This window comes from Zootoca vivipara, chromosome Z2 (genome assembly GCF_965207765.1).
Source record: "Zootoca vivipara chromosome Z2, rZooViv2.hap1.1, whole genome shotgun sequence".
Classification (NCBI taxonomy): Eukaryota; Metazoa; Chordata; class Lepidosauria; order Squamata; family Lacertidae; genus Zootoca; species Zootoca vivipara.
Window position 1 is genome coordinate 20,268,713 of NC_142585.1, and position 27,802 is coordinate 20,296,514.

The 27,802-nt window shown below is 43.0% G+C and overlaps 2 protein-coding genes across 6 annotated transcripts; one reads left to right on the plus strand and one right to left on the minus strand.

Annotated features, from left to right (window-relative positions):
* Window positions 1-1,293: 1,293 nt before the first annotated feature.
* Window positions 1,294-11,994, minus strand: NSDHL (NAD(P) dependent 3-beta-hydroxysteroid dehydrogenase NSDHL). 2 transcript variants are annotated; one of them, XM_060270144.2, is made up of 8 exons: window positions 11,957-11,994; window positions 11,167-11,265; window positions 10,669-10,830; window positions 9,173-9,319; window positions 7,124-7,252; window positions 6,329-6,471; window positions 4,137-4,239; window positions 1,294-2,654 (listed from the first exon to the last, which is right to left on the minus strand). In XM_060270144.2, exons 2-8 carry the CDS (start codon window positions 11,185-11,187, stop codon window positions 2,322-2,324), a joined length of 1,038 nt encoding a protein of 345 aa, XP_060126127.2. In that variant the 5' UTR covers window positions 11,188-11,265; window positions 11,957-11,994; the 3' UTR covers window positions 1,294-2,321. The 2 variants fall into 2 exon arrangements, with proteins under 2 accessions (XP_060126127.2, XP_060126126.2); XM_060270143.2 differs by having other exon boundaries at window positions 11,889-11,994.
* A 249-nt stretch (window positions 11,995-12,243) lies between these two features.
* CETN2 (centrin 2) lies at window positions 12,244-19,980 on the plus strand. 4 transcript variants are annotated; one of them, XM_035113838.3, is made up of 5 exons: window positions 12,244-12,325; window positions 13,994-14,152; window positions 16,435-16,563; window positions 17,170-17,307; window positions 19,124-19,980. In XM_035113838.3, exons 2-5 carry the CDS (start codon window positions 14,018-14,020, stop codon window positions 19,211-19,213), a joined length of 492 nt encoding a protein of 163 aa, XP_034969729.1. In that variant the 5' UTR covers window positions 12,244-12,325; window positions 13,994-14,017; the 3' UTR covers window positions 19,214-19,980. The 4 variants fall into 4 exon arrangements, with proteins under 4 accessions (XP_034969729.1, XP_088520723.1, XP_088520722.1 ...); XM_088664597.1 differs by having other exon boundaries at window positions 12,282-12,622; XM_088664596.1 differs by having other exon boundaries at window positions 12,282-12,604.
* Window positions 19,981-27,802: the final 7,822 nt, after the last annotated feature.

Genomic DNA, 27,802 nt, shown 5'->3' on the forward strand with positions numbered 1-27,802 from the left:
TTGGGTGAAATGGATTGAGGTCGCTCTAATAAGGAAACTTACCTTATCACCCATGGGGTCACGAAGAGTCGGACATGACTAAACAACAACAATATTATCACTGCTGCTGCAGTACCAAGCCAGGTTCACCATTCCCTGCAACAGGAATGGGTAACCGGGAGGAGACTCTTGAGAGTCCCGTGGGCTGCAAGAAGATCAAACCTATCCATTCTGAAGAAAACCAGCCCCGGGTGCTCACTGGAAGGACAGATCGTGAAGCTGAGGCTCCAATACTTTGGCCACCTCGTGAGAAGACTCCCTGGAAAAGACCCTGAGGTTGGGAAAGATGGAGGGCACCAGGAGAAGGTGACGACAGAGGACGAGATGGTTGGACAGTGTTCTTGAAGCTACGAACATGAGTCTGACCAAAGTGCGGGAGGCAGTGGATGACAGGAGTGCTCTGGTCCATGGGGTCACGAAGAGTCAGACACGATTAATCGACTAAACAACCACCACCATTGGCCCTGCAGCTGATATGGGACTCCAACTCCCATCACCAGCCAACAATGCTGAAGGCTGGGAGGTGATGGGAGGTGGAGTCCAGGAACACCTTGCTCATTCCTACACTCCATTAGTTAACACTTGTGCACTAAAGGCCAGGAATGTAGCCTATGGCCCTCCAGATGTTAGATTCCAGCTCTCATCAGCCACAGTCAGCGTAGCTAATGGGCAGGGTCAGGATAAGAAGAGCTGTGGCCCGCAAGCATCTGAAGGGATACTTTTTCATCTAAGAATTTAGGAGTACATTGATTTGCAAAGGGGTGTACGGGCTTGCCCTGTGAAGACAGCATGAAGTAGTGGGATTTCACACCTCCATTAATGTTCCAGCAAACTAGATAAACCTGTGACTGCAACCCCTATTAATATAATGTGGGAATGTCCTGCTTAACTGCAGTACTGTATGTGACTTGGCAAGAGGCCTTTACTTCAGAAACAAACAGCATCTATTGTATCGTACTGAGTTTTTATCAATGGAACCCGCAGAGCAATTATGGCAAGTGAGCACTACCTAGAGGCAGAAGTCGATGTTGCATCCAAAGGTTCTCATTAGCAAAATCATTTTCCAATGGGAAGCTTATAAGTGGTTCTCACTGTGGAACGTGAAGGCTGGAGATACATTGGCCACAATGCTCACGCACATTACATATGCCCTTTTTCAATTTATCAATGAACGTAGATTCACACACTCCAACATGCATTTTACATATTTCAGGAAGGCAGAAATTGTCTCAAAATTTAGATACTTCCAGAACAGAATATCCCAGTGTACTTTATTGGCAATTGCACTGAAATACATTTTAACTTTTAGTATGTAAGCAAACTCTTCCCATCTGCTGGGCAAATGAACAGTGGCTGTCTTTAGAAAAAAAAAGAACCTGCGCAGTCACATTCCAGAAAGTTTTGGCCACAGCTTAAGTACACAAGTGCAAATGCCTCATCTTTACAGATTTCCCACATAATCTTGTTACAGCTGATGTTGTCCTGATGTTATTGGGACTATGAGCACCCGGCTGGTGCTGATGTGAGTTGTAATGCAATATCAGCTCACGATTGCCCACCTTTACCTTAACAATGACCGATAGGATTATTGTTTTTATTTATTAAATTTGTATACCGCCCTTCACCCAAAGATCACAAGGCTGTTCACAGCATAAAAATTCAAAATGAGAACACGAAATACATAATAAAACAAGAACAAACCAATCACACACACCCTCCCTCAACCACATTTAAAAGGCCATGGAATGTTAAGCAGCCAAAGGCCTGGTTAAAGAAAAATGCTTTCACCTGTCACCTAAAGATATACAGAAGGGTTACCCAGCTCTGGAATTTGCACACAGATCTCCCCACCACAAAAAAGTGGCTGTCCTGAAAAAAGAGTAGGGAAACTTATGGCTCGACAGATGTTCCTGGACTACAACTCCCATCATCCTTGACCATTGGGTCATGCTGGCTAGGTATGATAGGAGTTGGGGAGTCCACTGTGAAAGTCCACAAGCTCCCCAGCCTTGCATTTCACAGTTTACTTCCCTCTGAATAAGGTTAAGGCGAGTAAAGGCTTGGAAAACTGTGCCTGAATTAACAAACTGCACAGGTTTTGTTTCACCCTCTGCAGCCACCACTTCAGAGATGTTGGGTCACAGCAGCTCAGCTGAGGCAACAGAATCAACTCAGACTGGGGTTCCTACAAGAAGTGTTCTAGGGAAACCAGACTGAGAGACAGGAGCAGCCAAAGCAGAGTCTGTAGAGATTGTGGAGATGTTCCAATGGACCCCAGGCAGCTACACAGCACGGTGGAGGTGGGGGAAGCTCTTGATAGTCTTTGCCACGGCTTCATCCAGGCTAACCAGTGGCTTGTAGCCCATGTGCTTTTTGGCCCGCTCACAGCTGTAATAGTGGAACGTTCCAGCAAGCGCCACCCGCATGGGGGTGAAGGTGGGGTGGACGGTGACAAAGGGGCTCAGCAGCGTAACCACCAGTGACAGGAGGAAGGCCAAGTAATAGGCCAGCCAATAGGGAATGCGGTATTTGGGAGCCTCGTAGTCCAGGCCCGTCAGGATGCGTGACATAAACTCCCAAAAGAGGATTGGCTCGTCATTCGTGATGTGAAATGCCTGCAAGTTAACACAAACAGATAAGAAACAAAAGAGTAAATAATCATCCTTTCCCCGTCACCCCTTTAAAGCTGCAATCCTGGATTCAGCAGTTGTGCTACTTCTGGTTCTTGTACGCTACCCTTGGGATCCTTTTCAGCTAAAGCAGGTATGGGGAACCTTTCGCTCTACAGATGTTCAGGAGCACCTATCATCCCCTACTATGGGTGATGCTTGCTGGGGCTCATGGGAGCTGTAGCTCAGCAACACTTGGGGGGCTTAAAGTTCCCCACACCCGAGCTAAGGGGGTAGAGAGACAATGCTCTAAAAGTAAGAGATCAGGAACTGATCAGTTTGCTTCTTCAACTGGAGCCTCTGGAAAAACACTGGCAAGTGAGGGCATAATAATAATAATTTTATTATTTGCACCTCGCCCATCTGACTGGGTTGTCCCAGTCACTCTGGGTGGCTTCTGTGCATCACAGTTGGGGAATTTCAAATGAGACTGGTGCAAAAACAACAACCAGCATTATGAGAGCTGCCTCTCTCATCCCTTAAGCACCCTTAACCATGTGCAAGTGTGACAGATCAGGCTATGTAGCCTGTGACGTGAGAGAGAAGGGAAGCAAGCCAATCAGGGGGATTATGGGGTTGTCGCTGTTTTGGTTCTTATTATGCATATTCTGTTTTTCAGATTGTTGTTTTATGTTGTGAACCACCCTGTCATCCACAGGAATAGGGCAGTATACAAACAAATAATACTATAAATAAATAATACTAGCTCCACCTTCTTGCCTGCCTCAGTGCTGCCACAAAGTACGTATTTTTATTCCTGGCTGTCTCCATTCAATAGTCCTTTAACCTTTGGAAGCTAACTGGCCCAGGCAACTCTGTTTCAAATAGTGGCAAGGCAGCAAGGCGAGGCATGACTAATATGCGCTAAAACCAAAACAAATTTGGTTCTTAGTTAAGGTTTCTCTTTGTAAGATAAGTTACAAAAAAGTGTGTTAAAAGGGACAGTTATCCAAGAAAATAAAAACCAGGAAATCACATTCTGCTGTTCCTAGATGAGATTGCTTGCCAAGACAATCCTTATCAATTTCTGTCTTCAGATCAGCTTATTTGCAGAGCTCCAACCATCTTGTAAAACACTCCAGTGTTCCAGCTCTTAATGTTACATTTCAGTTCCACCAACTTATCTCCGTTTACCAGCTTCTCTTATCCACAAAAGTTCTATTCTCCTTTCCAAACTATTAGCCAACCCGAAGGCTAGTGGAGTGCCGTTTAACCCTCCATTATGAATACCTGTTGAGCTTTTCTTTTCCATCTTAGATTTTTACGTTTCATTTCCTCTTAACTATATTAGGTTCCTGGGCTTAACTTTTGCCTCTGCTGTGAACTTCAGAACATCCAGGTCAGGAAAGAAAACCATTTTACAAGAAACGACAGAACATAAAACGGTGTAGCAGTCTCATTCCTTCACAGAGAAAAAGGAGGACCCACCTTTCCACACAGGGGAGAATCTCTCTCAAGGTGCTCTGCAGCTAGCATGTGCCCATGGACCACATTTTCCACAAAGGTAAAATCCACCAAGTTCTTTCCATCTCTGCGCAGAGAAAAGAAAGAAGTTGAAGGTTAACACCAACATGCAGGGGGGAAACTCTGGGATACAGAGAGCCAACCTAGATGGGGTGCCAGCTGTTAGGATGCAATTAACATGCAAGTTTGTTTTGTTTTGATTTGAAAGTACATGGGAGTTGCAGTGAGCACCAAGCAACAACTTGAGTGTGGAGAGTCTAACCTCCCCTGCTATGGTCCTGTCAAAAATACTGCAGTCCCCACTTAAGCTCCTGTTTACAAAAGGGTTTACTGCAGTCCAGGAAGAGCATCATGGCAAAGGAAAGGCCAGCCTAGCACCACCCACCAGCCAGAGGAGGAGGATCTGAAGGGAGCATCCCTTTCTCTTCCTTGTGAGAAACAGCACTCGGCTCCAAATGATGGTTGTGCTGGGACTGCAGAGCTGAAGGGAAGAATCCACTGGCCTCCACCCACCAGCTAAAGAGCTGCTGGGTTATGTGCACACCCACAGAGTGTCCAATTTGTGGGGTTTTGTGTATTAGTGACTTGGACATAACCCGCGTTGGGAAAGGTCACACTGAAAATTATTGCCTAATCTTCAAAATCAGCTAAATGAGCAGGACATTTCCTTTCATAGGCATTTCACATCCAATAAAGCCCAACACAGCATCACACCTAACTGCGTCCAGAAGCTCAATCACCTTTACTTTGAATCCTGCAAGACCTGCTCTCTGCTTTGCTGGCCTATTTCCACCTGGTCTGGGAGGGCAGGGCAACAACTGACTCCAGCAATGAGTGGTGCTGCTACTGCTGAAGAGGCCTGAGACCATCTTACCTGTGAGCCCTGGAGGACCTTGCTGCTCAGGATGCCTACAGGCTGTTCAGGAGTTTATGTTGGGGTCAAGATTTAATTTTTGAGATCCTTCATTTCTGCTGTTATTGGCTTTATGTTATTATATCTTTATCATTAGACATCATGAATTATGTGAGCATTGTTTGATGCTATTCTATATTCGTCGACAAGCTTACATTCACCGTTCATGATTACTTAAATTTTTGTAATTATGTAAATCTTTCAATGCTGCAGGCTGGCTTAAGTGTTGGTTAAGTGTGCAGAAATAGCTAGCTTAACTAGTAGAATAAGAGAGATCAGGAAGAAAGAGTCCTTAAGGAAGACTGGAAAAGATTTGTTGTACCCCTGATCGTTAGGTCCAGTCGCGGACGACTCTGGGGTTGCGCGCTCATCTCACTCTATAGGTCGAGGGAGCCGGCATTTGTCCGCAGACAGTTTTTCCGGGTCATGTGGCCAGCATGACTTAGCCCCTTCTGGTGAAACCAAAGCAGCGCATGGAAACACCGTTTACCTTCCCGCCAGAGCGGTACCTATTCATCTACTTGCACTTCGTGTTTTTGAACTGCTAGGTTAGCAGGAGCTGGGACCGAGCAACAAGAGCTCACCCCGTCACGGGGATTCGAACTGCCAACCTTCTGATCAGCAAGCCTTAGGCTCTGTGGTTTAACCCACATTGCCACCCGCGTCCCAGTATAAAGTAAGCTCAGCTAAAATTGAAAAAGAACAATATGGAATAATTCAAATATGCAGCAGCAAAGGATAACTAAAACGAACCATGGAGGTAGGCGGGGGGGGGGGGGGGAGACGTTGATGCCAAATGTAATGTTTGTGTCTGTGATTTGGTGAATGTGGAAAATGTGTAAACTATGAATAAAATTCAGACACATTTATGGCTTTACTTTAACTATGCTCCCCCCTCTCTCAGCTGCCATCACAGGGGCGTGTGAAGAACCATCTTGTCCCCAGGGGTGGGGATAAGATGAAGTAACTACTTTTTTTCTAAACAAGTTCATTTTATTGTAACTTTTTAAAAATTAAAAAGAAAAAAAGAATCTACGCTTGTTGCAACAATCTTACGTAAACCTCTTTGTGAGGGCCACCCGAAAAGAGGTAAAAAGCTGCGGAAAAGAAATAAATAAAAAGGCAGCATTCAAATAGTTGGCGGTGATGCAGGCTCCTTACATGTTTCAGCCTGAACCAGTCATAAAAGCAGGGTGCAAAATTCAGAGCAGTTAAAACTTTCATGGGGCTGGATTTTCCTTACCCAATCATGAACTTCATCTTGCCACTCTTGGCTGCTTGGATAATGACAGGAACCAAGTGAGGGTCTTGTGGGCCAAAGATGCCATGGGGACGAATAGCAGTGGTGAAGAAATTCTTCTCTGGGTCGTTGGCGCTCAGCACCTCCTACAAGAGAAAAGCCTGAGCCATCAATGCTCCCGTGTAATGATGCTTCACCCCTGCCCCACACAGCCTTCTAAATACATTGGACATCTAAAATGGGATAGTTGGTTTCACCTTACCCAAGAGGGAGGTTTCAGTAGACTTGAGGTATCCTTAAGTTTTGTAGATATGGTAAAAACAGCCCCACAAAGACGGACAGAGAGGTAAAAAAATGACAACTTGGTGGGAGGAGGAATGGAATGCCTGGAACTCCAAACAGAACGATTTTGCACTTCGTGATCATTCTGTTTTTCTTTTAAAATAGGCAGGAGATAGTTGGCTGTAACCAACATTCTCTTTCTGCTAATACAAGGGCTCTTGTACTAGCAGGTGGGTGAATTTTAACACTGCACAGAAATCCAACACGACAGTTGCATTAGCAGAAACTCTTTGCACACCAGGTTGCGCAATCTATTGTGCAAGGAACTTAGCAGCAACTTGCTTGCGCATTCTCTTGTGTAGCAACATCCCACTAGCACAAAACAGCTCACCAATGGAACATGTATACCATTTAGTCACTTGGATAGAGCCTGCATTGGATACGGCTCCCTATGTTGTTTAGCACATATAGGCTCTGTTAGCCTAGTAGCAGCAGTGAAACAGAGGACATCCAGACCTTCTCCTGCAGAATCTTGGTTTCTGTATAGTAGTCAATGGGTTTCTTTGCGTAGGGGAGATCTTCAGTTCCGTGCTTAATATCTGTGCCCTCGAAGACCACACTGGCACTGCTAGTCAACACCAGTTTCTGCAACAGGAAGGGGATGGTGGGGAGAAGCACAATACATGGAGTTTTACACAGAATGCTTTGGCAAGAACTGCAAAAAATGTAATACTCCTACTGGATCTGGCCAAATGCCCATCTTGTCCAGAATTTCATTTCCCACAGTGGCCAACCAGGGGCTTCCAGGGAGCGCAGCAGTGGGCCATGAAGGAAACAGCCCTTTTTTGCCATTTCCAGCCAGCAGCTAGTATTCAAAGGTAGACTGGACATTCCACATAACCATGATTGCTGGTAGTCACTGAAACACCAATTCACCACCCGTGAATTTGTCAAATGCCCTTTTAAAATCTATCTAGTGGCCAAAAGTCCTATAAGTTATGTGTTGTGTGAAGGAGGGCACTCTGTACTGGCATGCATGGAGGGTGCAAGGGGATTCTGACATACTCCCTTAGCCTCCTAGTCTAATGGGTTTCATGGACACACTGAGAAAGCAAGGAGAAAGCAAGTCCACAAATGCACCCACCAGCTTGCCACTGGCAAGTGCATTTTTCCTCTGTGGAGAGTACAGAATCAAGGAGAATCCTGACATGGAACCACAAGGAGTTTCTTTGCTGCCAGGCTGACTTCAGAGATATGGGACTCTCTTAGAAGCGGCACAGAGATTTGGAAACATTTGAGCAGGTCGAAACCCATTTCAAGCACATCCCTCCCTCTCTGTTCTGCTGGGTCTTCAGATCAGGGTAATGTCAAAGGACCCTGTTCTCTTCCTCTGGCTGGCTACCCAGGAGCACAAGGATTTGTTGACACCCTGCAACTTGAAAGAAACCACCCAAGGGAGAACAAAAGATCTCCTATATGCACTAGAGCCCACTGAGATCAGCGTTGGTAAATTCCTCCCCTACCCCACACAAAATGAATTGGCCAGATTAAAAAATGTTTATAATACCCCTCACATTTACAATCAAAGTAGCAATTCATTTTTTCAGGAGACTATCCCACATATATTTTCATGCAGCTCTTGAGGCAGAGTGATTATTTTTAGAGCTGTCTCCCCACCCCTTTAAAATCTAAATAATGTAAGAAAAATACTCTTAAGTTGTCATGTCTTGTGATATTAAGTAACACTTTGATTTAGCTCTTTGAATCACACTAGCAGAAATTTATTCCCCGCCCCATCAAATTATTTCAGTTCAACTATTTTTGATTGGCAGAAATAATTTGTACCATTTTGAAATATCTGTTCTGTTGGTATAAGCTCCATTTTGAATGCTATAGCCGAGCTTTATTTCACTCTTATACTTTATTGTCCTCTTTGATACAAGTGTCTAGTTGTTGTTGGATGCTAAATAGATACTGTAAGTAAGTAGGCTCTTGGTGGCAAAATTCCAATTCAAACGTTTCCCAGAAAGCCCACCTCACTGATCAAAACCAACCCTGTTTACTGTCTGCATGCACATTTTCAATAATGGTACTCACAACCATGGTACACACATAACACTGCATCATGGTTTGTTTAGCCTACCAATGGTTTGTTTGAATGTGTGAGCCCAGACTAGCACAGCATACTAACCGTGCTATCTTTTCCGCTTAGCAAACCACAACATGAAGCCAGGGTTTGTTGTTGGCTTATGAACCATGGCTTGTTTTAACCATAGCTCATTATGTCCAAACCAACAGCCTTGTTTAACCATGGTTTGTTTGGGCATCCCAATCCCAGGTGCTCACCAAGGTACAAAGGCACAAAACAAGAACTGCAAAAAGAAAACTTTGGAGAAACAAACCATAGATTGCTTGTTCATCTGTGAGGCAACTCACAGGTGGCTAACCACTAACAACTTTAGCTGAAGGGCAATAATGCTTAAGGATTTAGTGCTATATGTGCACACAACCACAAAACTTGACCAGATTCATTCAAGTTGCTTTAAGTTCCAGCTCTGCACTTACTTCGACACCAGCTTCCTTACAAGCCTCGATGACTGCTTTGGTCCCCAAATAATTGACTTTGTAGAAAAGATCTCTGTTGTGGCTGGAAGGTGACGGTGAGGCACAGTGAAACACGACAGTCACCCCCTGTAAAGCTGGAAGCAGATCCTGGAGGCACAGAAGAGGAGTTTAGAATCAACCAACCTGGAGAATCACAACAGCCACAACTGGGTCTAAGACAGAGGTGATGAACCTCCAGATGTTGTTGGGTTTTGACCTGCACCAACCTGGCCAGTGGTCAGGAATAATGGGAGTTGCAGACTTATAACATCAGGAGGAGTGTTCCACATCTATAGTCTAAGGGCAGACTTTCAGCACAGCTCCATGAGGAAAGCTAAAAAAGGAAGCTTTAGTGCAGAGACTCAAATAACATCACAATTCATAGATTAGGGCAGTGGTCTGCTCTGCTGCCCATTGGGACCCGTTGGCCAGGAGGCTAACAATAGGTAGAGCCAGAACCAATGATAAGTAGAGCCTACTATTTCTAGGTTTGCTTACATCCTTCTCCATGCTGAGCTCTACAAGGGCAACACTGAAACTGAAGAAGCTGACAGCCAGGTCACCCTCACGTCTGGTTGTAAGAAAGCAGGCAGGCAGGGGCTAGCTGTCTTCACTAGATTAGGAACAGAATCATATTTGGCAGACATAGGGAAACTCGCCCCTCCATGTTTTGGGACTACAACTCCCATCATGCCTAGCTAACAAAACCAGTGCTCAGGGATGATGGGAATTGTAGTCTCAAAACACCTGGAGGGCCGAGTTTCCCTATGCCTGATCTTTGGGATCACCCAGAGTGGTGGAAATGTGTGTGCACTTCCCTTCAAATTGTTCACACTTGCATGCATTTCAAAAAATGGTCACACAGAACTCGAAGGGTAGTTTTATCATTAGGCTATGGGCTTGAGCTACCCAATAGCTCAATCACACGGGTGCAGTAATTGGTCAACAGGCATTAATAGGGTGAATCATACTTCTTCATCCCACCAGTTTTATAATAATTTATAATAATAATAATTTATTATTTATATCCCGCTCATCTGGCTGGGTTTCCCCAGCCACTCTGGGCAGCTTTCAACAGAATATTAAAAACAGTACAGCATCAAACATTAAAAACTTCCCTAAACAGGGCCGCCTTCAGTTGTCTTCTAAATGTAAAATAGTTGTTTATTGCCTTGACATCTGCTGGGAGGGCGTTCCATAGGGCGGGTGCCACTACCGAGAAGGCCCTCTGTCTGGTTCCCTGTAACCTCACTTCTCGCAATGAGGGGACCGCCAGAAGGCCCTCGGTGCTGGATCTCAGTGTCTGGGGTTATGTATATGGCTACCAAAAAGAACACTGGTCACCTGAAGCAATGCCAAGCAGACCAACGAACTCCAAATCTGAAGCATGAACAAGATGCACCAGCGTGCTGATATCTCTTTGCTTCTGTGCTCACAGCTGTAGTTTTGGGTCATACCTTTTTGTTGCAGAGATCACCTAGGAAGAACTCCACCTTGCTGTTCTTAAAGCCCTCACGGACATCGAACACATTAACTGTGTAGCCTTTCTCTAGCAGACTTTGTACCATGTGCTGACCCAGGAACCCTGATCCACCAATCACAGTGCATTTCTTTCTGGACTGTAAAGAAAAGAAAAGGGTAGGGCACATCACCAGAGACCAGTGCACTGCTGAATACTTGTGAGTTTGCATGCATGGTTCTTGGGAATGAGCAAAGAGCATCAGGAAATAATTCACTGAACAACAGCCACAAGCAATGAGAAAACCAAGCAATGAAAAACAACACTACTTTACAGAAGATGCATAGAAAACAAATGTGGTGAAACATCTTAAGAGATGCTTTTTGAAAAAAGAAAAAGAAATGCATTTACAGTAGCTACATTGTAAGCATTGTAAGATGTTTTGTGAAAACACTTTCCCTTGAAAAATCAAGTTATCAATAAAAAAAGAAAAAACCTGTCTTAGTCGAGTAGCCATATTTGGGAGCTATGGATGACTGTGCAGCAAAATCTAAGGGAGCATCCAATGAACACGGTGACTCCAAAACTTTCTTTCCTGTTAATAAATATGTGAAATATAAAAAAATATGTAATAAATATATCAAACAGAGGTCTACCATTCTTAGCTCACATAAGTAGGATTCCCAACTGACTAAATAAAAATTCCATGCCTGCTTTTCTCCCTTTAAAAGAAGTGAGATTTTGTCAGCATGTATCACACATTTGACTAGCCAACACCAATGCAACCCGCTTGCCTCTCCAAATCTGTCACAAGTCTATTTTTAAAAGCCACCTCTAAGCTAGCCACTAACGCCACACAGCAGTTAGTCCCACCCTAAGATGATTTTGCAAGAGTGTACTTCTTTACACAACACAGCTTTTGAAACTCACTGCCACAAGATGGCTAAACAGAACAATGAAGTTGAAAGGTAGCCTCCACTATTAGAAAGCAACACTGCCCGCTTGCCTACATATTCATTATTATATTGATGTAATAAGAGGAACTCCCCAGTTCACAAAGCAAAAAAATAAAAAAGGCAAGCATTAAACGCACGCGAGATTTTTTTAAAAACCCAAGAACTAATAAAAACCAGCTTAACAAACGCAGACACAATTTAAAACCCAGGCTTTCAGGCCACGCAGCATCCACTTCCCACCGGGACAACAGCTTGCTCTTACCTCCAGGCGCCCCCCAACAGACCGAACCTGCCCCACGCGGCGAAAATGCAGCGCTTATTCCCACTTACCCAACTGTTGTTGTTGCTGCTGTGCTGCTGCTGCTACTGGACCACGCCCACCTCTGCATCCCTCCAATCACTACCCGCTCTTCCGTTCAGCTCCTCCTTCCTGCGCGGCACCACGCTCCCCGCCCCTATGCCGATAATCGGCCGAGCGCTGCACCGTTCTCCCATTGGCTCTGTGTCTCTCCCATTTCGATCCAATCGCGCTCTGCCAACCGAAGACCCGCCTTGCAGGGCTCGTTGGCTTGCAGTTCAGCCAATTGGGGTTGGATACAGCCCCCCGCGCGCGCCCTACTCGCCGGCCAATCGCGAGAGCGGTTGCTCCCACACCACCGCGTGAGGAGAGGAGCCAATAGGGAGCCGCGATATTGAGAGGTACCGCTGTTGTGGGGACGGTTCAGTTCGCCGCGGTTTTTTTTTTTTGGTTGTTCTTCCCACGCCTCCTGCCGCCTCAGGACCGGCTCGTCTTCCGACGGTCCCGGCTCGGGATGGTCAGTGCGGTTATGACTTAAGCGGGTGGGCAGGAGGAAGCGAAGGGAGAGGCCGGCGCGGCTTAGTGGAGAAGGGCCGTTAAGCTCCGCCTTCCTCGCAGGAAAGGCAACCGTCATGCAGATTTGTTTATTCCGATGTTAATTTATGCAAGTGAAAGCCCAGGTTGGCGTCATAGTTTAGGTCAGCCTTTCTCAATTTTGGAGTCCCCAGGAGTAGCTGGACTACAACTCCCAAACCCTGACCATTGCCGCTGCTCGCTAGGGATGCTGAGAGTAATAGTCCACAGATGTCTGGTCTAGGTCCTTGTGATGGACTCGAGGGTTGTCCCCTACTTTTTTGTTTGTTGATGGAGGGGGGTGGTCAGCATCTCGAGGTGCTTGTTTTTTCGGGGGCTATGCTGAGGGTCAGCCTCTCCCGAAGGTGGTAAATTCGTCTGGGCTGCTGCACCAGTAGGGACAGCTCCTGGTGGCCTTCAAATTCATGATTATAATGATTTTCTGTCTCTAAATAAATTTTAAATCCCTGTGCATAGAAATGTATGGTGTAAGGGAGAAGCCTACCTGCTCTCTCATAAGCAAACTTCCTAAGTGGAGCAAGGTGTTGATGGTGGTTGGGGGGTGCTTTAGTAATCTGTAATCCAGATGTGGGAAGCCTTTGGGGGGCCAGATGTTGCTGAGCTACAACTGCCATTAGCCCCAGCAAGCATGGTCAACAGTCAGGGGTGGTGGGAGTTGTAGCTCAGCAATAGCTGGAGGGCCAAAGGCTTCCACATCCATCACAGGCACATGGTAGTAGGACAGTTGAAGCAGTTTGACCATTTCAGTTAGAAATAGGATTTATGTGCTGGGTGGTGGGGAATCCCCCAGCCTGTGGATGACAGCCTAACTACCCACAGTCAGCATAGGATTGCATCCATGTTACCTGAAGGGTCGCCTACACTTGTGTGAGGCTGTCCAAGCTTTATTATCAGCATCAGAGGTTCTGCCCTCTGGCCTGCCAGCAAAAGCTGTCAGGCTGGTGGGTGCTAAGGATACGTTTTTTTCAGTGGTAGCTCCACACTTTGGAACTACCTGTCCAGGGAAATATTTATGGCTTCAAAGTGTGTTTGTTGCATTTCTGCCAAGGTACCCAGGGCTATTTACAATTTTAAAATAAATGGGGTAGAGTATACAACCAAGATTTGACCAGGAGTTTCTAGTTCACCCTTATTCATGTACTCTTGGAAATCATAATCTTTGTAATTCTTCTGTGCTGTAAGTAGCCAAGCGCCCTTAAATGTATGAAATCCATTTCCTGTTGAGGAATGAGACATAGTACTTGGCATTTGACTACCACAACCTCACCTTACCTCAAATGGGGTGGAACAAGAATTCCATGCTTTGAGCTCCTTTCAGGGAACAGTACACAAATATTATCATTTGTTTGGAATTCTGAAATATTGATTCATTCATTTGATTGACTAATGTCTCCTAAATGTTCAGGAAGATTAAAACCATGTACTTGTGTTTTAATGTTATCTCTCTTTTTTTGGTCTTTGATATATGTTTTAAGGCCTCCAGCTACAAGAAAGCACCAATGGTGGCTCCACCTCAGAGGAAGAAGGCAGCTCCCAAGACTGAGCTCACTGAAGAGCAGAGACAGGAGATTCGAGAGGCATTTGATCTGTTTGATACTGATGGCACTGGGAACATTGATGTGAAAGAGTTGAAGGCAAGCAGAAAAACATGATTGAAATGTGTCTTAAGATTGTAATCATATGCCCCATTGAGCCAGACTGGGGCTTACTTCTAAGTAAACATGTAGAGGAGCTGACTTTAGCGAATGAGAGCTGTAGTCCAAGACATCTGGAGGGTACCTGGTTGTTGAAGTCTGAACTAAAGTGATAGGGTGGCTGCTGGAGAAGGGTAGTGTCATTCTACTCCATTGTTCTTGATTATACTATTTTTGTCTGCTCTATCCTACTTTTGTCTGTTCTGTCACATGCTTTTTGTGTTTGGCTTTATTTGTATTGGGAAAATACCCAAGAGTTATTGAAGGCTGTCTTGCATCTATTGCTTGGAATAGAATAGAGGAGGCCATAAGGACATAAAAGGGTGATTATAGGCATACCTGAAAACATAAGCATTTCTCCTTTGGGGCAATTATCCTCCACCCCCCCATCCCACTTCTTTAATGGTCAATTAGGGGCTGTTCCTGTTCATCCCTCCCTCCCTCATCAGATAGACAGTCTTGTTTTGGTTGTTTTCACACACCTTGCATATTTATATGATCAAATGTTGATGACAGTTCTCTGAGAGGGCTTTGTGATTGATGCAGACTCAGCTGTGCAAGTCATGCTTTTGTTGTTACATGTGGTTAACATTTTTCCTCCAGTGATATTTCAATGAGGGAATCTAAAATGACCAGAATAAACAGGAGATAAAGAATATAAGGTTAACCTTTCCCCCTGAATGACAAATTCAGCAGCTAAAGTAAATACAGTCTGAAAAACTCAGTGGCATCCAGATTTGTCTTGGAACAGTCTTGTTGTTCAGATTTCATTTAATGGAGTCAAGTGTCTTTGTTACAGCCATGTGCCTTTACAAAGTTTTCATCCTATCTTTCTCTATACCATGGGTATAGAAAGGATTACTTCTTGTTAGAAGCTACAGGAGGATATTTCCATCTTCAACCTTTCAACAGTACAAAATAGAATACTTGGAAGTATTGTAATCTCTGTGATTCCTGATAGCAGAAGATGCTGCTAGTGTCACTGTGCTGGCATTGTCTTTACTCATTCTAGGAGTCTCTCCTATTATTGAGTGAAACTTCCACTTTGTTTGACCTCATCCCTGTCTCCAACATGAAATTATTTTCCCCTTGGGAGACTGGGATGGAATATTAGGAAGCAGAGAGAATCAGGTTTCTGGGGCAAGCACAGGCTCCTTGGCCATCACTACCATTCATCATCTCATTTCTCATAGGAGGATTTCAGCTTGTAACAGAGCAGAGATGTTAAAAAAGAGCACGGGTTTCTAGATTTTCTAGACTTGATTGTTATCTTGGAAGATAAAGATTCTTTGTGTGAGGCTTTGGGTTTCCTGGCCTGGAATCTATGTGAATTGTTAGTGTTGTTGCCATTGAGAAAGATTATCTATAATTTGCCAGGGATTGCCTCTATCTCATCTGGAGGTAAAAAGCAGCAAGTAATTTTGTTCCAGTTTTTGAGTGGTATTGGGTTGTTTGCTTATCTGATGAAGAGTTGCATGAGCTGATTTGCCTTCTCTCCACTTTTGGTGGAGTACATTGTTATAATGCCAGTTCAGATGACCCAGTGTGCTCCATTCCCATCCCCACCTTATGTAGCAGTGGATATTCTCAGTATTGACCACTAAGCATGTCAACAGCAAGGGAGCTCTGTCAAAGTTACATCATTAAAACAAATTTACTTTCCTACCCACAGTCTTGACCAGGTATCAGCAACCTACAGCCCATGGAGGCTGTTGGGCCGCCCGTGAACCGAGCCGCCCTCTCGGCAAGTCCCCCGCGCGCTGTGGTAAATTGGCACAGCACGGCACAGGGACTCGCCGAGCAGCACCAGAAATCACGTCTATGCAGCCGCAGAAGCGATTTCCGGTGGCGCTGCGGACATTTTGGAAATGGGCAGCCAGCACCGGAAATCGCTTCTGTGCATGTCCGCGGCTGCACAGAAGTGATTTCTGGTGCTGCGCTGCCCATTTCCAAAATGTTCACAGCGCCACCGGAAATCGCTTCTGCACCTGTGCGGCCCATGTCCGGCCCACAGATGATAGTCCATGGGAATCCTCCGGCCCACGGGCAGAAAAGGTTGCCGACGCCTGGTCTTGACACTAGTACATCTCAAAGTCTGCTGACAAGAATGGAAATATATAGTCTTTGTCTCAGATGCAGAAGTTCTGCTTCTATACTGTACAGTTCAGGTATTTACTATTCCTTTTCCTGCTGAGATGCCAGTCTATTTTCATTGTTTGCAGGTTGCCATGAGAGCACTCGGGTTTGAACCTAAGAAAGATGAGATCAAGAAAATGATCTTAGACATTGACAAGGAAGGAACTGGAAAGATTGCTTACAGTGACTTCGTAGGAGTGATGACCCAGAAAATGGTAGGTTGACCTGAACAGCTGCCACAAAATCTGGCCTTTTCCTGAAGTCTATGAGGGAGGGCTAAAGGAACCTTGTTGCTATACAATATTTGCATCTGTGTGTGCTGAAGATGTGGTGGAAACGGGACTCTGTCCTGTTGTAAGGCACCAATTCTGGGGTGTGTGGGAGATCCACATTTGCTTACATCAATTGCTTTTCAGGTGACTGGGAAAGCCATGTAGATGTCAGTCTCTGGTTGGGACAGATAGCTTACCTATTTTGCCTTTATTGATTGGGTAGCAGTGGTTGGATTCTTTGAAATAAATAAAAGTCCTCTTACAGAGGTCTATTCATTCACCACAACCAAATTAGGATAGAGCGTGCCCTAAAAGGATGTAGTATTCTTTCTCTTTTTTGTTAAACTTTGCATCTGCAGTAATGTGGCTATATAGTTATAGCCAGAAGTTTGATGGCAGTTTTTAAATTTACTTTTTTGTTATATTTACATTTCTTACACGGGTAGGAAAGTTATAACAGTTTGCCATTTCAGTAGCTGGTTGTTTTCATGTGTAACAACCAAATGTCTGAAATCTTACTATTTTACTTATCTTTATCAAAAAAATTAGGCTGAAAAAGATTCAAAAGAAGAGATTCTGAAAGCCTTCAAGCTGTTTGATGATGATGAAACTGGCAAAATCTCTTTCAAAAACCTCAAACGTGTGGCCAAAGAACTGGGGGAGAATCTTACAGACGAGGAGCTACAGGTTTGGACTGTGTGTCTGTTTGCATGCATGCTTGAGCCACTCAATGTAATGATTTAGCAAGCTTGCATATACTAAGTGCTCTGAATCACCTGCAAATGAGATTCTGTAGCCTGTCAAGCATCACAAATTTGTACTTAAGTTGGAGCTAAATGGAACCTTCGCTTTCAATGGTAGTACGATTCTTAAAACCTGCAGGCAGGCAACAGTAGGGGCAGGGCTATCATGTTCATGTCCTTTTTGTAGGTTTCATGGGAACACCTGATTTGCTGCTTTGGGGGAATTGAACTGGATGGACCTTGTTCTGATCCACGAGTGCGCTTCTTACGTTCTTAATATTTGAAAGAGGTGGGGTGTTGCTTTCCCCATCAGCTCTTGCAATACTTTGGGGACTCCATTGAGTTTGTTTTCTTTTTTTCAAAAGAATTGTTACAGTTACCTGCAACAAGCAGTCTGAGGAATTCCCCTGGCATGACTGATTCACCTAAGCAGAGTATTCAACTCCTTGTCTACCCAAAAGGAAAAAGGACATGTCCTTTTTATTGAGAGCCTTTGTGGTATAGCAGTTAGAGTGTTGGGCTTTGACTGGGGAAACCTACTCATTCACAAAGCTTACAGTGTGATTTTCATCCAGTCATTGTCTTGAACACTAAAGCATATGAAGATTTTTTGAGGAGTGTGTAAGATATGTCCTTGAAAGAAGGTTGGCATAAAAGTCTGATAAGGATGTCACTTTTTGTACTGACCCAATCTTGTGCCTTTAACAGCAGCTTGACACACTGAAATAACAATAATATAATATTTATTTATTACAGTCAACGACCAGCACGGCATATTAAAAACATAAAATCAATCAAGAATACAGTTTAAAATATATTCTAAAAATTTAAACTAGATGAGATTTGCTATCATTATTCCATTAGATACAGTATGGTTGGTTAATTATTGCACTACATAAATTAAGACATTGGCAAATTGGGTTCTATTCTAGCTCAGATCAAGAATTAATTTGGGTGCCACCAATTTATGCGGACCCAATCTTAATAGCGTTGGCAGAAAATTTTGCCACCACAGCTGTGACAATTGGATTGGAATATGAGAGAAGCCATTTTATATAGAATTCTTCAGAGCGTCCTGGAAAATCGACCAATATCGTAAAAATAAGTTCATTTCGTAAGTCCTCACAAAAACATAAAAACAGCTGCTGTTTTTATGAGGACTCACGCTGAAAATAACTGATAAATATTTCCCCGCTATCACCATGTCAGGAAAAACTACCTGTTTAATCTCCATGTTTCATACTGCTGTTAAAAGGATAAGTGTTGAGCCAATGCATATGGTGGAAACACTATTTACAATTATTATTATTATTATTATTATTATTATTATTATTATTATTATTATTAACAGGAATAAATGGGTGTTTTTGCTTTCAAGAGAAAGAAACAATAGTGTTCTGCAGCTATTGGTATTGGTGAAGTTCAGCTTATTTGTAAGTGAACTGAAGTTGATTATGATTAATGTAATGAAGTTTGTCTAACAATTTATTCAGGATGCTACAATCTCAGACAAACTGCAAAGTGTTCTAAAGGGATCTCCCCAAAACTGAATGATGAGGGGGCTTAGGTAACAGTATGTTAGATGAAAAGCTGCTGGTGTACAAACTGATGTATTTTGAGGCAGAATGAGTGTCAAAGGCAAAAGTGTATTTTCAGTCCCCTTTGGAAACCTATTGCAAGAAAGAGATGCCTCTTCCTTCACTTCCACAACCACCATTTAACTCACTTGGTTTGGCCTTTGATTCTTTGTCATGTTTCAGGAAATGATTGATGAAGCTGATCGAGATGGAGATGGAGAGGTCAATGAGCAAGAGTTCTTACGAATCATGAAGAAGACCAGCCTCTACTGAGATGCTTGGCATCTTGTGTGTGCGGTTTTTGTTTTGTTTTTTAATCTCATCATGGTTTTGTTGCCTGAGTTTGACCTCCGTGGTGCTTGTTCTGGAAGGAATCAGCAGCAGCTGATCTCACTAGCTTTGTGAGATACCCCTCACATTTTTTATGCCCGTGTCCTTCTCTATTGACTCCACCTCCACCACAATCTCCTAATAGTGTGCTTCAGATCCATCTTTTATATTTCAAACAGTCATGTGAAATTGATTCCTTGGTTGAGCTGCCTTTTGAAGGAGGTTGTGTACTTGCACACTGGACTTACATGCAAGGAAGTTTTTTTTTGTTTTTTGTTCTTTTTGCCAGAGACAATTTAGGTATTCTCAGAAACAAGGATGTTTCTTTTTTAAAACTTGTTTTGAATTATCCGAAGCTTGCATTGTATGGCGCTTGGTACTTGCCAAAGTGAAAAGACGCCAAAGAGTGGATAGCTCCAGTTCTGCTTCTGCACCTATTCCACATTGGTCGTTCCCTGCCTTCTAGGAGGTGACTTGATTCTGGATGTTGAGGTTGAAATGCAGTGCCTGCAGTATTTAAGCCTTGATTTAAAAGAAAACAGTGTACTTACTTATTAGCCTTTACACTTTTTCAAAAAGCATTGAATGTAAAATTGGTGTGTTTTTAATCCCTGAATTGGCTGGAAAGAGCCTGTAACAGTTCTTCCAAATGCTTATGGTTTGTGTTGCTGAAATGTAAAAGATGACATAAAATAGTTCATGACAGCAAAGTTCTCTGTATTCTTGTACACATTACATTGGCAGATGGCGGGGGGCACCTCCAGTTAATTATCCTGTTGCTGATGCTGGAGTGGGATCGCTCTCACCCAGTGTTGGATTGTACATCCAATCATTGCAAGAGGAGGAAATGGATTTCCTATGGAGTTTCCTGCCTTGTTTCTCTTGTCATAGGTCTTTCTTTACTATTGCTACCCTCAACTAAAAACTCATCAGTGGCTCACACTCTGGAATCTAAGAGGTAAAGGCTATGCTAAGCCCATCTCACCACTACTGTGTTTCCCCGAAAATAAGACACTGTCTTATATTTATTTTCCCTCAAGAAGACACACTATGGCTTATTTTCAGGGGATGTCTTATTTTTTATTATGCGTCCAGCCTCACCTCTTCCTTGGCGCCCTCCAGAACCGTGCCCATCACTATGTCTTATTTTCGGGGTATGGCTTATATTGCGCAAATGCCTAGAAATCCTGCTACGGCTTATTTTATGGGTATGTCTTATTTTCGGGAAAACGGTATGTGTTGGATGGGGTTTTTAATTTTTTTGGTATGTTACAACTATTCAGCAGATCATGGAAGGAAAGAAAGCCAATTTTGCACTGCCTGTGCTCAGACTGCACAGCTTGTACTCCCAGGTCCCACAAAGTACTGTCTCAGCCAGCAGCTCAAACATCTGGGCCACTATTAATTTATTCATTGTACTTATATACCTTTCTGCCAAGGCACCAAAGGCAGTTCACAATATTAAAGTAGGAACTCATACATTTGAAGTCAAATGAAAAAAATCAGCAGACCATAAAGGTAGGTAGGTAGGTGTGTGTGTGTGTGTGTGTGTGTGTGTGTGTGTGTGTGTGTGTGTTATTTACAATTCTCCTATGGAAATGAAAAATTTAACCTCAATACTCTGGATATCAGGCGACTGAAGCTACACCCAGGATATTTATCAGCAAAACAAGAGATTTATGCTCTTGTTTTTATGGGTTTAAATCAAATACGCCACCACTCCTGTCACCTCAGGGTCACACTCCTGATCAGTTCCACAGAAGAGGCACCCCTATTTCATTTTTTGGGTACTCTTGGGCCACAGGTCAAAGCCAGATATAACTACATGCAGTGCTGAATCCTCATCTCATTTGTGTTGCGGCTCTAATAGAAATCTCATTAGAATACATACATGTTGCAGTGCATCCAGATGCAAGCAGATTGGGAACTAAATGAATTAAGGAGGGTGACAGGACTTGAACCTAGGCAGCTTTTCTAATGAAGATTGTTACAAGAACACCAAAGGTAAAAACTCTTTAAATACAGTAATCCATTTGTTAGGGCATGTGTGCAAGATGTCATTCAAAAGACCAAACCTACCATTATCAAAGTGAGATAACTAGTGAGGATGATAATTATTTATACCTGGCTATCTGGCTGGGTGACTTTAAGCAAAATTTTAAAAATAATAAAATATCAAACACTAAAATTTCCCAATACCTTGAGATGTCTTCCAAAAGTTGTGTAGTTCTTTATCTCCTTGACATCTGATGGGAGGGCGCCACTGCTGAGAAGGCCCTCTGCCTGATTCCTTGCAACCTCACTTTTTGCAACCTCCAGAAGACCCTCAAAAGTGAACCACAGTGTCCGGGCTGAATGATGTGGGTGGTGATACTCCTTCAGATATCTAGTGAGGGTACCCAACCCAAATACACAACCTGAACTTGGTTCACTTTTCAAAACATTGCATAGCATAAACTGTCAAAAGCTGTTAGCACAAGAGCAAGGCAAAGGGACCCCTGACCATTAGGTCCAGTCGTGACTGACTCTGGGGTTGTGTGCTCATCTCGCATTATTGGCCGAGGGAGCCGGCGTATAGCTTCCAGGTCATGTGGCCAGTATGACAAAGCCACTTCTGGCAAACCAGAGCAGCACATGGAAACGCCGTTTACCTTCCCGCTGTAGCAGTTCCTATTTATCTACTTGCATTTGACGTGCTTTCGAACTGCTAGGTTGGCAGGAGCTGGGACCAAGCAACGGGAGCTCACCCCGTCACAGGGATTTGAACCGCCGACCTTCTGATCAGCAAGCCCTAGGCTCAGTGGTTTAACCCACAGCGCCACCTGGGTCCCACAAGAGTAAACTGCATGAAAGGACAAAGTCCCTACTCTGTAATGGTGATTATCTGCTAACTGCTCTCATGCAGCTCATTCCCTTATTTTCTGAGAAACGAACAAAATAACCTGTAGGGGTGGTCACAATCTTGGCCAGTGTGCTAGAAACCACATGCCAGCATAATTACTAGGCATTCATATATCCTATATCTGTGGGACATTCTGACCCTTTATACTGAATGGGAAGCTCTTAATGAAAACCACAACTCATGTTTCAGAAATTAATTGTAAACAATAATATCCTTCGGTTGGTTACAATGGTATAACTTGGTGTTGACTTTGAGGGAAATCTAATGTTTTTTATAAGACAACGCATGCCATCAGTGTGTATTGCATTTTACACCATATAGAAATCCCAAAGCAGTTTAACAATCAATCACTCTCCTTGGAACTGAGAATTGTAGTTCTGTGGTGGGAATAAACATCACCTAACAACGCTTAGCACTCCTAACAGTTCCCATAGTGCAGGTGGGTCCTTGCTCTATAAAACATTTATAACATGCTTCTTAAGAAAGAAATTCACAAAGGGTATACAAACAACCAGGAGAAAAGCATTAAGAATAACCACAATTCAAAATTATATTTTAAAACAATTCAGCACAGCAACACAATAAGTCTTCCCAAGCCACCAGGCAAGTCAAAAAGTGTCCGATTTCCAAGGACACGGACTTCAATTAAGGCGGGGCGATGTCTGGTTTTCAACATTGTGATATATCACCAGCTAAACATTAAAGAGGTAAAGAGACCCCTGACAGTTAAGTCCAGTCACGAACGACTGGGGTTGTGGCGCTCATCTTGCTTTACAGGCCGAGGGAGCCAGCGTTTGTCGACTCCACAGACATTTTTTTCCGGGTCATGTGGCCAGCATGACTAAGCCGCTTCTGGCGCAGCAGAACACCAACACCAGAGCAGTGCACGGAAATGCCGTTTACCTTCCCGCCAGAGCGGTACCTATTAATCTACTTGCACTTTTTGGCATGCTTTCAAACTGCTAGGTTGGCAGGAGCTGGGACCAAACAACGGGAGCTCACCCCGTCACAGGGATTTGAACCGCTGACCTTTTGATCGGCAAGCCCAAGGCTCAGTGGTTTAGACCACAGCGCCACCCACATCCCTAAATATCTCTCTAAACATTGCAATATATCAGTATATCACGATGTCTGCAATAAGGATGGAACTATGTAGAAGCAAACACTTTCCTCTCTGTTTGAGTCGCCCCCCACCAAAACCAACAATATTTTAAAGTTAATAAAAAAGAGAGTCATTTCTATACATTATTGATCAATGAAGATTAATAAAACACATCTGCAAATGACACTTTTATCAATTTATTATTTTCCCTCTTCTGGTCTGTTTCAAGCTATTCCACTAGGGGGTATCAAAATATTTTTTGTGGGAAAAGAAAGCCTGTTTAGTAGGTATTTTCCTTGCATGTCTGCTCTTCTAACAAGTAAAGTTGAAATCATGCTACTAAATGTTGTTCTTTCTTCCTTTCCTCCTCCCAAACCAAACCATTTCATCCTTTGTTTCCCATGCCATCAGCAATTTATACATTTTAGAAATTAATTTCTCATCATTTTCACATAAACCTACTTCAAAGTTTGACTTTTGCTCTGTAAATCGATTATTTAAATCCTTTTTATAGATTTTGTTTAATTGATGATATTGGAACCAGTTACCCCCTAAGTTTTGTATTTCGTTGAACTTTTGAAGCTTACATTCATTATCCTCAAAACTCAATAAATCTCTATAGCCCATAAACATCTGGTTGGGCATTGTGAGAACATGATGCTAGCCTAGATGGGCTACTAGCCTGGTCTGGAAGGTTCTTCTTATTTTCTGAGAAAGTCAGTAATGGAAAAGTATGCCAAAATTTTGCATTTCCTAAAGAAAGATCAGAAATCAATACAGAAATGGCTTATAACCAGAGTATCTGAAGGACCATATTCTCCAATACAAATCCTACTCATTTATTCATATCCATATCATAGTCTCTGACAGGGTCTTCTCAATGATTGTGCCCCATTTCAAAGTGTTCTGTTTGGCATCCACACTTTAATTTTATTTTAAAAAAAACCACACACCTGCCTTTCCCCTTATATCATGTGGATGTCTTTTGTTATCATTTCTGCTTCCTTTTGTTATGCCTCTGTTTTTATTGCTTTACCAGCTTTGAAATATATTGTATTAAATTGCAGGTTGGGGTGTTAATTAAAAAATCAAGTTGCCTTGAATGCGGAAAGTGGAAAAGTAGGTAGAAGTGTGTAGAACAAACACACAAATTAATAAAACAAGATGAAAAATCTGCAACATGGACTCACTTCTCCTAAGCTGGAGGTGCGCTGGGTGTTAATTTGTTTCAAATCTCTGCATATATTTTGCATCTCATAGAATATTTTAAAAATATTATTTGTCAAGTGGGACCTCTAACAAAATGTTGCAGTGTGAAGTGCCTACCCAAATTAGTCTGCTTTATCTCTGCAGTTTTTAATCCTTGCTGGGCTTTTAAGATCATTTTTAACACTGTTTTATGATTGGTTTTCTGTTCTATTTTATTTACGTACACTGCTCAGGGATCCCTTACACGTAGAGCAGTTTATAATTGTTTTATAATACAAGTGAGTGAGAGAGTAATTAAAAAGTGCTCCTGTTCAGGGTGCCAGCCAGCCATGCTTTTTTCCGTGATGCTCCATTTCATACTACAGTGGTACCTCTACTTACAAATAACTCTACTTATGAATTTTTCTACTTACAAATGGAGCTCCGTCCGCCATCTTGGATGCGGTTTAGATAGGATTTTTTCTACTTACGAATTTCTAGATAGGGTTGCTTCGACTTATGAATTTTTTCTCCCAATGCATTCCTATGGGATTTGACTTACAATTTTTTTCGACTTACAAATGTGTGTTCGGAACACACTAAATTCGTAAGTAGAGGTACCACTGTACCAGATTTCAAGATCACTACCACCACCTCTTGCAATAGTCTGAGCATCCTCAGTGCTCACAGAACTGTTTTTGCTTCTTCTCTTCCAATACCCTTGTCCCACCCTAATTTCCCCTCTTTGTGACATCTTGCCCCTTTGTAATCCTGGCAGCCTCCCCCTTTCTTGTCTGAAGCTGAATGCCTCACCTTTTGGCAGGATAATGACTCTGCTATCTCCCGTCTAAGGAAGCCTAGCTCCTGAGGAAGCTGGCTTGACTTCAAACCCCATATTTACTAATTTCAGAAAATATGGGGAGAACCTCACACAAAGGAATTTTAAGAGATCCTTGCCCTCTGCAAACCCACAACAATATATTGGATTAGATGTTAGATGCAACTTACATGATTGCTACTGTTTTGTTAGACAGGATTTCTTCCATTTTAAAGTTATCTATTAAATTTTCATTATATTGCAGACCATTGCACCTATTTTATGACTGCTGTGTTACCTGGTGTTTGTGTGTGTGTGTGTGTGTGTGTGTGTGTGTGTGTGTGTGTGTGTGTGTGTAAATTACAGACTAGTTGTATTTAATCAATCTTACAAACAGTATTCAGAGCACTTAACAACAGACAAAATATTTTCACAGAAACACAGACCTTTATAGTTGGAAGGGGCCATGAGGGTCATTTTGTCAAACCCCCTGCAATGCAGGAATCTTTTGACCAACATGAGGCTCGAACTCACAACCCTAAGAGTCTCATGCTCTACCAACTGAACCAGGGGTCAGCAAACTTTTTCAGGAGGGGGCCAGTCCACTGTCCCTCAGACCTTGTGGGGGGCCGGACTATATTTTGAAGGAAAAAAATGAAAGAATTCCTATGCCCCACAAATAACCCAGAGATGCATTTTAAATGAAGGCACACATTCTACTCGTAAAAACAGCAGGCAGGCCCCACAAATAACCCAGAGATGCATTTTTAATAAAAGGACACATTCTACTCATGTAAAAACACGCTGATTCCCGGACCGCCCACGGGCCGGATTGAGAAGGCAATTGGGCTGGATCCAGTCCGGGCCTTAGTTTGCCTGTACATGATTACTGAGCTATCTAAGCCCAACTTTTCTTGGCACAGTAACAATTGGTGCAGTTTCTACAGTCATTAAGAAAACGTATGTATCTATCAATATAAGGAAATTGAGAACATATATACAATTGTACAAGCACTACTGTGAGTAAGTCCCATTGAACTCCACAGGTTTTACTTCTGAGTAGGCATGCATAGGCTTGCACTGCAAGTCTTGAAGTCCTTTAGAACTATAATGCAACCTCTTTACCCTTTTTAACCTTCACATATTTTGTTTCACTTAGCAGCATCACACATTGTTGTTCAACTGATGTGTGTGTGTGTGTTCTAATCTTTGAAGTATTTAGATCTTTTGAATTATTTTGGGAAGCTTTCTTGACTGCTTTATCTCCCATTTCATTTCCTTTAATACCCACACAAGCTGAGATCTATACAAAAATGTCATTGTTGCCGTGACATATTACCATATTAGGGACATCAATAATTTCCAAAGCCAGACCCTCTTTGGTGATTGAAATTTCCAGGATGATATCAATGGCACTTAAAAGATCTGGAAAAGTGACAGATTGTAAAGGTTGCACTTTAGCAATCTAATTCAGTGCCATCAGAACGTCAAATAACTCAGCACTGAAACCTGATAAGTAATCTAACAGCCCAACTGCCTGAATTGAAATTTATACATACAGGGTAGGTGAATTGTTCCAAATCCAGGAGACACACACACACACACACACAGAGAGAGAGAGAGAGAGAGAGAGAGAGAGAGAGAGAGAGAGAGACTGGTTCACATGTATGTATATTCAACACTTGGTAACTGCAGTTTTAAGTGCCCAACTCAAGTGTGTGAATGATTCACACATGCAACAGGATGAGCTGCCAGAATAGACTGTACCACTTCAGATGCCAATGGGGAAGTCACTTTTCTGAATACTCCCACTTAAAAACTTTCTGCAAGTAGAAAATACAGTAACATTCCTAGGACTGGGCTGAGTTAGGGCCTTTTCCCTTGCTGTGATAGGTTGTTTTTGTTTTTTCTTTCAAGTACGGTATTTTAAACTGTAATTGAGAGAGCATACGATATTGGCACACCCCCAGTCCTTCAGTGAGAAGTGGTATAATCCACTTTGTGTCTTTAAGGGGTCACAAAGCACTTTCATACTATTTGTTCGTTGAGGTCTGTGTACACACTTAGGGCTGGGCAATATATCAATATACTGTATCATCCAAAACTGGTTTGAAGTCCATATTGTGATAGCAGTTTCATAATTTTTGACCTCACAGTATATAGTGAATCGTGTGTGTGTGTGTGTGTGTGTTAGCTATGCAAAAAACACAATGTGGGGGGGGGGGAAACCATGAAGCCAAGCCAATGCTTCTCTTGATACCTGCAGCCCCTGTTAACTCTGCCAGCTCAGCTTCCCCCTGCCCTCCTGCAGGGGGCAGCAAATCACAAGAGCAGGCGCTAGCAAAAATCACGATGCGGGAAAAACTGTGAAGCCAGCCAATGCCTCTACATAGCTCCAACCTTATTTGAGACACTGTGATTGATTACATTGGTATATCGTGATGTTTAGCTGGTGATATATCACGATATTGAAAACCAGGTATCACCGGGCTCTAGTACACACCATACATTTGAAGCACACAA

Coding starts and splice junctions, on each gene's coding strand:
- CETN2 (XM_088664596.1), top strand. Junction 16,564..17,169: donor GAGTGATGACCCAGAAAATG/GTAGGTTGACCT, acceptor CAAAAAAATTAG/GCTGAAAAAGATTCAAAAGA. Junction 17,308..19,123: donor TTACAGACGAGGAGCTACAG/GTTTGGACTGTG, acceptor GTCATGTTTCAG/GAAATGATTGATGAAGCTGA.
- NSDHL (XM_060270144.2), bottom strand. CDS start 11,187: ATGGCTACTCGACTAAGACAG. Junction 7,253..9,172: donor GTAAGGAAGCTGGTGTCGAA/GTAAGTGCAGAG, acceptor TTCCTGTTGCAG/AAACTGGTGTTGACTAGCAG. Junction 2,655..4,136: donor ATTCTCCCCTGTGTGGAAAG/GTGGGTCCTCCT, acceptor GTTAACTTGCAG/GCATTTCACATCACGAATGA.